This window comes from Scleropages formosus, chromosome 21 (assembly GCF_900964775.1).
Source record: "Scleropages formosus chromosome 21, fSclFor1.1, whole genome shotgun sequence".
Classification (NCBI taxonomy): Eukaryota; Metazoa; Chordata; class Actinopteri; order Osteoglossiformes; family Osteoglossidae; genus Scleropages; species Scleropages formosus.
The window spans coordinates 3,145,269-3,157,682 of NC_041826.1; the positions used below are offsets into that span (position 1 = coordinate 3,145,269).

General features: G+C 43.4%; 1 protein-coding gene across 5 annotated transcripts in view; it reads left to right on the forward strand.

The window, feature by feature from the left end:
- The first annotated feature begins 4,835 nt into the window (after positions 1-4,835).
- Positions 4,836-12,414, forward strand: part of LOC108924287 (low-density lipoprotein receptor-related protein 1B-like) — a 368,874-nt gene continuing 361,295 nt past the window's right edge. For all 5 annotated transcript variants that reach the window (XM_018735562.2, XM_029247286.1, XM_029247287.1 and 2 more), the window contains exon 1: positions 4,836-5,054. In XM_018735562.2, coding sequence (XP_018591078.2) covers positions 4,967-5,054 — 88 coding nt within the window. In that variant the 5' untranslated portion in view covers positions 4,836-4,966. The remainder of the gene's footprint in view (positions 5,055-12,414) is intronic.

Sequence of the window (12,414 nt, forward strand, 5' to 3'; positions counted from 1 at the left end):
CTCAAGAGACCCCAGTACCCCTTTGATGTCCTCATTCATTTCTTTTCGCTATGAATAGCAAAATATCATTAAAGCTTGGGCCCTTAACCCTCAGTCGGTGCAAAAATGTGCCGATGAAATGCATTGTTGCTGACCTTTGTATCCGGAAAGTTACTCGCATTGACTTGGCCACTATGTTTAGGAAAGCTGGTGGCCTATCGGCCTCCTTTGTGCTGAAAGCATCCGGGTTCGAATCTCACCTCCTGCTGCAGCACCCTTAAGCAAGTTGCTTAACCTCAACTGTTTCATTAAAAATTACCCTGCTGTTAAAATGGGTAAAATCTTTATAGATAATAAGTTAACATTGTAAGTCTGTCTGGAGAAAAGTGCCTTCTAAATGAATGAATGGTAATGATCGAGCCAATAGATTTACCCAAGAGGATGCACAAGTCTTTTATGAGGACGCCATGCAGAGAGGACCGCTGATGCGTTACAGTGATATTGGTACAGCTGTGGGTAAGGCAATTTGGCCAATACAACTCAATTTACCAGTACAAGTGTAACAGAGGACCATGGTAGACACCGGTAGGCATCTCACTGGGAGACCATCTGCGGCATATGGCACGGTCCCACTGCTGGCAGTGGTGCCAGAACCAAGTCACTCTCCTGCAAGAGAGCCTAGCTGCTGAGGGTGCGATGCAGCAATATTCTTCCAGCAGCATCTTACTGGACAATGTGTGAAGCACCCTGATGCGCAACGAGATGTTTACGTCCAGCGGCAGCACGGTCAGGTAGGGCCTGCACATCCAGTCAATGAATGTAACAGAATAAGGGTTAGGTCTTTGCTGATGGAAATGTTTAGATTTATTTATTTAACTGGGCTTTTTCTAGGAAGTCAATTACCATGATTTACCTGCTTACGTAGCTGGCGTTGATTTCTTTAGCTGACACTTTTTAGCTAAAGCAACTTTCATTGTTCAGCTACTTACAACTCTTTACTCATTTACACAGCTAAGTTATTTTACTCTAGCAATTTAGGGTAAGTACCTTGCTCAAGGGTACTCCAGCTGAAGGTGAGATTTGGACCTGTGACCTTTGGGTCCAAAGGCAGTAGCGCTAACCACTACCTGCTGCCCCTGCCATATTAATTTTTGTTCAGATGAGCTACAGCTGGAAGTGAGATTTAAACCTGGGGTTTTCAAACAGTCCAAAGAGAGGAGCTCTAACCACTTTGCTACCTACTGCCCCCCTGTAACTGTAACCTAGGAGTGCAAAAAGAAGCACTTTAGAGGGTCTAACACCAGTAATGGATGACTGCCAGCCTCAGGACTATTGAAACAGTTATTTAAATGCTTCTGTTAAACTATTTAAATACTAGTTAATTAAATACAGACTAAGTCAATCTGCATTTTTGATGTTGACGCTCTATTGAGAAAAGATAGTGAGCAATGATACGAGTCAGCTTCAAAACCTGAATATACTTCTATACCTCGCCATAATTCTGGTGGAGGCTCACAGCTCATTCATCTTTTGTCGGAACATATTTGCCTGCAACCTTGTGCTTTTTTCCATCCCCACAGCTGACCTTGGGAAATAAGGTAATACTTAACTATAAATAGTGACTCAGTAGTTATGAAAAACCTTCATGTCCCACATTCTGGAATAACCAGGAGGACTAGTTGTGTCTATCCAAGGTGAACACCTGGCACAGGAGATATAGATGCGCAGGGGCAACTGATTCCTGCAAAAAATCGATCACTTAAGGCCTTCAAAAAGTAGAGGCCTAGTCCAGGTTTGACCAGAGCCATCATGGAATTTTGTCATGCAAACTGATTTCATCTACTTCTTTAGGGCAATTCAAATTTGATGTAGGAAATGTAGGGTGATGAGCCATTCTTTAACAGCGCCAACCTCTCTGCATTTCTTTGTCCTTAGCTCAAAGACGGATATGGCGTGACCGCGGTGCAAGTTTCTGCCGGTCCCTCCCAACAGATGCCAGGAGAGGTAATGAAGTGGCTTCCTGTGAGCTAGCCTTAGGCTGCCAGCAGCGCTGACAGGTTTCCAGAGACCTCCCTCTCTCCCAGGTCATTAAAACATGCGGCTTTCTAACCGCTGCGTGGGAATGCACTTGAATTCAGCTAAACTGCAGAACATGTAGTCCTACCTTGCAAATATTGCCTGATTTGCTATTTTTCCCAGGACAAGGATTAAAAAAAGCATCTATTTAATTTGCATTGACCTGGGAAATGTATACCGTATAGTAATCTCAATAGCTATTTAAAAGAGTGTCTTCTAACAGTTCTTGCTGCTCCATTCTTGTTGGCACACAAAAGCTGTAAGACACAAAGGTTTCTCCAAGGCCACTCTGCCTGTAAGATGCATCATTTGGTCTCACAAAACTTTGTAGTTGCTACCCTAGTACTGAATAAATATGAATTCTTTCAGAAAATACACAAAGAAATATCCCACATCCTTTCTAATAAGCAATAAAGCACTCATGTGGGTGAATACGTTAGCAGGAGACCCTGGAAAGAAGACACGTGCAAGGTTAATGTACACACAAAAATGTTTGGTGAATTTCCTGTTTTGTAAACTGTTTCTTGTGATTAATGTGAAGTTACATGTAGGACCCTATGCCAAAAAACCCACATGTTAAACATAGGAAGCAAACTGTACCACAATGATTTTGACACTATTATTATTATTATATAGGGGGTGCGGTGGCGCAGTGGGTTGGACCGCAGTCCTACTCTCCGGTGGGTCTGGGGTTCGAGTCCCGCTTGGGGTGCCTTGCGACGGACTGGCGTCCCGTCCTGGGTGTGTCCCCTCCCCCTCCGGCCTTACGCCCTGTGTTACCGGGTAGGCTCCGGTTCCCCGTGACCCTGTATGGGACAAGCGGTTCTGAAAATGTGTGTGTGTGTGTGTATTATTATTATTATTATTATTATTATTACTACTACTACTAGTAGTAGTGTGAATTTTGATGCTTTGTCTAAGGTGACTTACACAATGTTAGATAACCAACTATACAATGAATTATATGTTTACACAGCAGAATATTCCTGTTGGATGAACTCGGAGTGAATACCTTCGTTAAAGTATCTCCCACAACTCTGTGAATTTGTTTTAAATGGCTTACCTTGGTATTTCTTATAAGGAATCATGGGTCATATTTCTCCCAGGCGATCCTATTCTGGAGGTATGCTATACATTGGTTGTTGAATTATCCAGAGATCAGTGGAGCTACCTGATCAATAGCTTGGACACAGGTACACTGTCTTTTGAATATCGATTATAACCTCTGAGTTGAAAGCAGTGCGGCCATACATGAAATACAGTAAACACTCAGTGTTAAAGCAGAAAGTGAAAGCATGTTCATATCTGAGTGATTGGGCAGCTGGTAGTGTAGTGGTTAGAGTTGTTGCTATTTCATCCAAAGGTTGCCACTTCAAATTTCACCGAATGTCTTACCCTTAATCAAGGTGCTTACCATGAATTGCTCCAGTAAAATTACCCAGCTCTATGAATGGGTAAATAATTCTAAGTAGCTTAACATTGTAAGTTGCTTTGCAGAAAAGCATAAGCTAAATTAATAAATGTAAATCTACATGTAAATTCTAGTTGAAATTTAATTTAACCAAAGTGCAAACATTATTTTTAATAACTAGGATGTGACAACTGTACTGGTTATTTAGGACAAGAGGATGTGGACTCAGATACCATCATCCAACTGAAACTTTATTTGACACTGGGCAAGGAGAAGGGAATCTGTAGAACTGTAACTCTCGAACAAGAGACCCCTGTCCTTCTCCGTTTCCTCACTCCGGCTACAGTGTCGAAAGGTCAACTCATGGTGGACAGAAGGGACTTAAATGGGGGAGTCAATGGAACATCCTGTCAAACAATCACAGCCAGTCGTTGCCTGTGTTGCGGTTGTTAGTTGTGGTTTGTCAAGTTAGTTATAACCAGTTATAAATACCTTGGCCAAAGCTACTACAGCTGAAGGTGGGGATTGAACCTGTAGCCTTCGTTCCCCTCCTCCAGCTGTAGTACCCTTGAGCAAGGTATGTACTCTAAATTGCTCCAGTAAAATTGCCCAGCTGTATAAATAGGTAAATAATTGTATGTACACTAACATTGTAAGTCGCCTTGGAGAAAAGTGTCAGATAAATGAATAAATGTAAATGTTAATGTAAGACTGGTTGCCAGGTGCCAATGATGTGGTGCCTCATGTCAGTGTGAGGCTGCGCTACTTGAAATGACGTTACACGTTGTACTATGTTACATATGTATTCATGTGCACAGATACACTGTACATGATATTAAGTGATATAACCTATGGTACAGTCACGTAATTACTGACATAACAGCGCTGTCCTACAGTGAAAGAGCGGGGTTTGCCTGCGGGGCTCAGTGTCCCTCATCACCTGCACTTCTCACCGCCTTCCTAAGAAATCGGAAGGTCGTTTTTTGGGTTGGTGCACATGGGTACCTTAGACCCCCCGCCGGGGACTCGGGGTGGTTAATGGACCTGATTTATGAGGACGTCGGGGGGGGGGGTTCAGCGATTAATAATCATACCCCCCATCCCGGCGATGTCAGGCTGCAGTTGTAATGCGAGATCCGATGTCCTGTTCTTTGGAAAGTGGACGAACACACACACACACACACACACACACACACACACACACAGACTTCTAATAATTCTCCCACCCCACCCAATCCTCCATCACCGCCACTTTCCACCTCTCTCTCTCTCTCTCTCTCTCTCTCTCTCTCTTCCATCGCTCTTTCCTCACACTCTCTCTCGCACACACACGCTCACTCTCACACACACCTACAGATCCTACTGGAAGGCGGACGCGAAGGAGAGCGCTTTGTCGCGCCTCTCACCAGTTCCACTTTTGACAGCTCGGGGTGCGAGCGCGGCGGACTCGGACCTGGACCCGGACTCGAGGCACGGCGAGGCGCGCGGCGAGGGGCCAACATGTCCGAGCTCATTCTCGCGCTGCTCACCATCTCGGGATTACTTCCAGTGGCCAAAGTGCTGACGGCGACGGCAGCGCCGGAGCAGGGTAAGGAGGCATGGGATGGATCCAACACAGTCCGCTCCACGCGTCTCTGCGCGCTCCTCTCACATACACACACTCACACACACGCAAGTGAACGCACACCTGTGTCTTTTCGGGCATCTGTTGGCGCCGCTGGACACTTTGATCGCTTTGTCCACACTTAGAAACGCAGCTCTGGATGCGCCAAGTGGCTGGTGTGAGCGACACTGCGTCGGGTACACTGTGCGTGCGCCACACGGTACCCTTCTTTACCGCGTCCTCATACCCTTTGATTCAGCTTAGTGCATCTCACACCTGTGTCGATCCCTGCCTAAATCCAGCAGCCAGGACCCAGCAGAGTACTTTGGTGTGTGTGTGTGTGTGTGTGTGTGTGTGGGGCGGAGAGTCGCTGTGCGCTGCGCTGCGCTGCGCACCGATGAGTCCGCGCACTGAGGACCACTGAATGAGCGGGAGCGCGCCGATCCGATCTGATCTGCTCCGCTGTCGCCGCCCGCTTGGGCTTCTCCTCTGTCTGCATCTCAACAACTTTAACAGCAAACACCAGAGTGGGCTTCTCATTTCCTAAAAATGTGCCTTGATGCAGTGTCCGTTTTAATATTATCTTTATTAAGACTAAAAACTAAGGAAGAAGAAACTTAGTAGTAATAAATACTCCAAGGTAACGCCGTGGGTGGTCAGATAATGATTAATTCGCATTTCACCCCGAACTGTGAAAGAGTCACTGAAATGCGTGTTTATGCTCCATGATCCGTTGGCGTTGCGTAAATGCTGAGACGTTCGTTTCTCTTTCCGCCCAGAGCGGCTTCGGGATCTTTCTGTGATTTCAGCTCATGCCATGGGCATAATTTGAAAAGCTGTCTTTCAAAACGGAGGAAAAGCTGATCAAAGACTCTGTCGATACAGCTTATTAAATAAGCTATTTATAAGTAAGTTAATAAATAAATAAATAAATTAAAAAAATAAGTTATTTATTTATTGCATCCCCTCCAAGTGTATTTATTAATGCCCCTGCCCTGGTCAGTATGTGCACTGTAGTATTAGTAACCCAGCGATCCCGGCGCGCTTCTTCGAACACTTAAGTAAATGATGGTGCTGTGATGCGCAGTGGGGACAAGGCGACCATATGAAGGAAGTCAAGTTTATCCCATCTGTAACTCCATCACTGACTCCACACCATCTGTCTCCACCCCTTTATTCATCTTTGACTCCATCCGCCTGTCCCCATCCCCGACTCCCTCTCTCTGACTCCTTCTAACCCCGTCCGTCTTCATCTCTTACTCCATCGACTGCAAGCTCGAGTGACTCGCAGGCACTTACGGAAAGGGCGCACAGTAAGACCCCCATCCTCACGTACCCGTCCGGCAGGCTGTCGTTACCACGGTAATATGAGGGACTCTCCCAGCGCGCACGGACGCGCTCCTCGTTGCCTGCGCTCACGCGCCTGCTACACAGTGAGTGATGCGAAGATGCGAAGATGCGGTCGCATCGCCCCAGGGTACCATCCCGCGGAAATCCTAATACGATCCGAGTGCCTCACTCCGCATGAATATTTAGTCACATATCGCTCATAAATATTGTAACACATACAGTGGTTATCATTTTATTTTTCCTTATTTGAACTCGACCGAAAGTTTTACAGCTTCCTGCTTGGACAGCGCACCTGAGGGGGGAAAAAAATAAAAAGAAACCTGAGTGGTGGCTAGGTATATAAATATATACTGTATATATATAAATCTCATCTCGTCACTATATAGTGACAGGACAAATATTTCTTCATGGTCCTATTTCTGTATCTGCATATTCATTACATATCATGAGCTCCGCTGTAAGACACACTTTTGACTGTAGTCTTTTTAAATATGGTCCTTTGTGGTGCTGAGACTGTCCCTAAACTGCCTCGTGTTGTACTTTTCCATATTTAAAGCTCTGTGCTTTGATGGGTTTGCAAACCGCAGTCGGTCTATTTGAGACCACTAACGCATGTTTATTTATTTATTTTCCTTATATTCATAGCTGCTTACTTTTGCATCATAATGCCTTACAAATGATGACTTTTCCTATAAATCTTGAATATCTTGCATTTTTGACTGGCTTGGAGTTTAACACCAGCCACACTACAGATGTGTCAAGGTTACATGCAGATTTGAGGTGCTGACAGCCTGATAATCTGTGCTTCACAGGTTCCTGAAATGTGCGCACACCTCCTCCAAAGCACACTCAGGGATTTTTTTTTTTTTTTAAATATTTCTGTACAACCCTCTCTTGATATACTTATCGTTATGCAGCATTCACCGTTTCTTAGACTACATAAGTGCTTTATAAAGTTGTAAGAAAAATGTTGATGTGATAATGTTTGTAGAAGCTTTTCAGGTAAGGCTCTAATATTATCAGAAAGCACAATGTCACTGGTACTGTTACTTACTCTATGGAAATTTTGGAATGACATCAAGGGAAAAAAAGTCCCATCCAACAAGTACATTTATTCATTTTATAGAAGGCTTTTATGTAAAGTTTTATGGCACATGGCAGCAGTTTTCAGCTTACACAGCGGCTATGGCAGTCGTGTCCTGTCCAGTTGACATGCCTTGAGACAAACCTTGTAACACAACGTATGACAAGCTTATGAAAACACGTACTGTACTTAATACTGCCTAGGGTACAGATGATGTAAAATGTAATGACTTTGGCTGGTGTATAGAAATTACTTACTGGGTAAGTTTTACAAGTACTTGGGGCTTTTCATTCCTGAATGTGAGGAAATTTGAGAAGCCAAGCGGGAAACATTATTTTTCATACCAGGATGTATTTGTTTTTTACAAGTCTTTTGAAGCTATGGTGAATTAAGGTGGACTTCAGATCTAGTAGTCAAAAAGAAACCAAATAAAACATTTGCTTATGTGGGGGAGGCAAAAAAAATACAGAGTTAAGGAAATTCGAATCAGTGATTTATTTTGCTTGGCTCTATTCTTAGTTGTAACAGCCAAGAAATGGTAGTTTGAAACGCAAGCTCCCCTCTACTCTAGCAATATTTCTTAATAAAAAGAGTGATGTTTGCCTCAAGAGATTCAACGAATAAAATTACATCTGAACATATGATCCTCATTAGTGTTGAGTCAGTATGCAATTGTTTTTGATAAATCTGACTAAAATGCCGTGTTAGCTGAAATTTTTACTGAAGTACATGATGGAGAAATATAACACATTACCGTTTTCCTTCTGCTCAAATCAGATCCTAAGTATGTATGTATGTATGTATTTATTTACTTATTTATTTATTTATTTACTTATTTATTTGTTGACTGATTGATTGTTTGATAGATAGTATTCTGTTACCATAACCATCCATGTGTATTAAAATTCAGGAACAGACAAATCCTAAAAATTGCATGTTATTCATTTTGAGTATGTTTGTGTCTGTCCACCTGTCTGTTTGCCCATCCATCCATCCATCCACCTGTCTATCCATTCATCCTGCTATCTTTGTAATACTTATGCAGTCCCAGATATGGGCGAAACAAAGGAACCAGCTGAAACCTTTTTTACCACATTGCACATGTTGAGGTGTGGACCCTTCCCTGAAGCCAAGCTTGGCTCAGTCAGGTTGTTTGAAAAGTGGCTTACCTAACGGTCTGGAAATTTTCATGATTTTTTTTTCTTCACCTGTTTAAAAAAAAGTGTTTTTTTTTTTTCTTTTTTTCTTTAAGTCCTGGGATGTGGAACATTTGAATGATATAGTGGAAGGCATAACGTCAGCATCAGGTGGCCACATTTCCTGCTGACGGAAACCTCTGCTGGCCTGCATCGCGCTTAACTTACCTGTTGAGTACACAAGATAGATTGGATGCTGTGCGTCAGACTTTGGCGTGTTTGGCTCTCGGTGCTGTCGGTGTAATTTTACTGCTAAGTGATTGCTGACATAAATCTCTCGCTGATGGAAGAAATTATGTCTAAATTAAATAAACTGGTGCACTGGCGCTCAAAAAAAGTAATTTGTCAAGGGTGGATCTGAAAGAGAGCTTGTCTTCAATTTGGCTTGCAGTTGCATGGCACAAATGGTAAATTTAAAACTATTTAAATCATTGTGATTCTTCTTGCCTGAATTACAGTCTGAAATGAAGTGGAGCTCAGTGCTGAGCGGATGGCAATTTGTTAACTCTGACTTCAAATCCATGGAAATCCATCGCTTTGCAAACATGGATGATGGGCTCTTTACTGTGGCCTACTAGAGCACTGCCACCCCAAGCACACCAGTGGTGTGTGGTGGACCACGCAAAGCTTGCTGCTTCTGCGGCTGATACTGAACCGACAAACAGAAATCTATTCTCACTGGTGTGTGCTGGAAACGGGGGTGTTCGCTGGCGCTTGCTGGTACATGGTGTACAGCGACATCATTGCACTGATTTTATTTGCTGTTTCTGCTGGTGGGAACTCCAGTGGCTCCAAATTCTCTCCAGGTTATGACAGTCCTCTGACAGTTGTGAGAGATCCAAAGCTTATTGGCACCAGCTGAAGTGATTCAGTTCTCCTTAATAGCTTTCTAGTGAATCACCTGATGGAAAAGGTCATATCAGAAAAGACGTGACAGAACGAAAGCTTCCTTACTCACATTTTAACGATTATTCGAGCTGATATTTCCTGATGGTAAGACTACTAGTTTAGAGCAAGCAAGGGGGAAAAACCTTAAAATGTGATTTACCCAACGTTCTGAATTTGGACTATGAAACAGGTCTTTTATTCGCCCCGACATATACAGATGCAAAGAAGTGGAAAAGGAAGAGGCAGGCCAAACATAAAGTGTCCATTAGAAGAACTGCTGAAAGCATTGAGGGTTATGAGATTGGGGAGACTGGCTGTACAGCACACTATGTGAAAAGCCCAAGGGCTAAGAAAGGCTTTGCTCCTGGGTTCTGTCTATCAGTCTGACAGGCTGCCGTGGAAAGGCCTTTACCCGCTGGGTCTCTCTGATCACTCTGCCCAGCACGGCAGGCTATTATTTTATTAAATGTCGGCATCACTGAGAGTTTTGAATGCCTGGCATTGAGAGATGGGCTACAGTACAGGTATGCTACCCCAGTATCAGTTTTTATCATACTGTGAAAGCAAGCTGGCCTTGATTCAAGAGGATGAGCGATCCTACAACGGAAAAGCAGTTGAGGTGGGCTCTTTGTCAGAGATTTTGTCCCTGAGGGTGATCCAAGTACTTCTCTGGTAGTGCCACTCAAGACTCAATCCCAGGGGTTAGCAGCTGTGTTCTGGAGCCCAGGGGCAACATCTCCAACAAAGGGCGCTCCTGAAGGCTTGGCCCTGCAGCAGTGTGGAGCTTGTCCTTTTGTCCCACCATTGGGTATGGCAGGGCGCAAGGGGGGGTTGTAGTCGTAGTGGGGATTGGCCTGCAGGGACCAGCCAGACCAACGACTGTTCAGATCTGTGCTCAGTCCTGGAAACAGCTCCCCAGGGGCTGACGCTGAAATAATCCTTCAGGGAAGATGGCGGCGGGCGACCTGCCTGTCCATTCGGGCACAACAGTAACTGTGTCTAAGGCCAGATAGGTCATACAGCAGGAAGTAGCACAGATGTTCGGCTGTAAAGCAAGAGCACTGAGCCCGGATCCCGGCGCAGACCGCACATTCACACACGCTTGCTCACTCGCCACGAACAGAGGCCAACACAGAGCACTTATCAGAGAGTGCAAGGCAGCAGGGGAGGTGGAGTCGCGGAGAGGGCACGGCGCCATGGTCTGTGAGGAGCGGGGATTTGTTGCATCGTTGCCCACCATCGTCTGCAGGCTATTTAGGCTCATAAGCTCAGCCAAATATGTGGGCAATTTGGTGGATACTTGGAAGTGTAATGGAGCTGCCTTTGACCTCTGGAGAATGAGAGGATGGGGAGAAATGTATTTTTTTCCTCCCCAGCCATGGGGAGTAGTTAGGGTAATTTGCCAACTGATTTTTTTTTTTTTTTTTTTTTTTTTGGAATGATATATAGAATAGAAATTGAATTTAAAATTGGTCAGCTTAGCTACTACTATTTGGCTTTTTATATTTCACTCATTATGTTTAATAAATGAATGTAAGTATTCATGCATGCTTGTTTCTAAATCAGTGGATTTTATTATTTACAGGTATACCCCAATATACGCAGTCCTGGTTTACAAATTTTTAGTATAATCGCCCTAGAAAGGTTGTACCCATGTCCGGTATGCGAACTCAGCGCTCCTGGTATTGCACACATTTTTGGGTGTTTGAGCGTAGAGGTTTCCCCGACATTCCAGAAGTCATGAGCCAATGAAGTGGAGGCTTTTCACCAATGACGTCAAAGTCATTAGCTAATCAGGCACAGACATTTGAGCAACATATAACCACTTATAAATTTTGGATTGTTTTTCAATTTTTTATTATAGTTTTCATACTTTTTTTGATGTTTTTTGTTCATGTACCTCTTTACATTTGAAAACTCACCTTTTTTTCAACTCCCCTGATCTCATAAATGCGTGATAAATGTGTATGTTTGCTGCATTTAATAATTTTTAATAAGTTTGTTTAATAATGAAAAAGCCTACATGCAGCTACTCATGTTATGTATACTGGTTTATAAATTGACTGTACTCAAAAATCATGTGTCTATATCCAAATCTCTCCTTCTGTTGATGTAATGCACTTTTTGTGTTATTCTCTGGAGTAAAGTGTCTTATAAATGAATAAATGTAAATGTAAATGTACTCAGTGTGTGTTTTACATATTTATGTGCACCTACTGTACAGTAGTTTAGTAAAAAATGAATGTGGTCTTTGATACTTTCCTTCTTTACTATTTTATTTTAAATATATATATATATGTATATAATATATATTAGAAGGGAGTGCGGTGGCGCAGTGGGTTGGATCGGGTCCTGCTTTCTGGTGGGTCTGGGGTTCGAGTCCTGCTTGGGATGCCTTGCGGCGGACTGGCGTCCCGTCCTGGGTGTGTCCCCTCCCCCTCCGGCCTTACACCCTGAGTTGCCGGGTAGACTCCGGTTCCCCGCGACCCCGTATGGAACAAGCGGTTCAGAAAATGTGTGTGTGTAAATATATATATATCTATATTATTTTAATTATAAATTGGGAATTATAATTTAGAAAGATTATCAAGTCCAGTCTCATAAAACAGCTGGAAATTCATTATCTCTAAAATCAAATTTACAATACTTTTATCAAAAACATGTTATTTTCTTCAGACTTAAAAGTTGTGTGAATTAGTTGAATGGAGCAGCAGGTGGGGTAGTGGTTTACGCTGAGCTTTGGGACTCGGGTTGCAAGTTTGAGTCCCACTTCTGCTGTTGTACCCTTGAGTAAGTTACTAACCCTTAATTTGTCCAGTAAAATAAA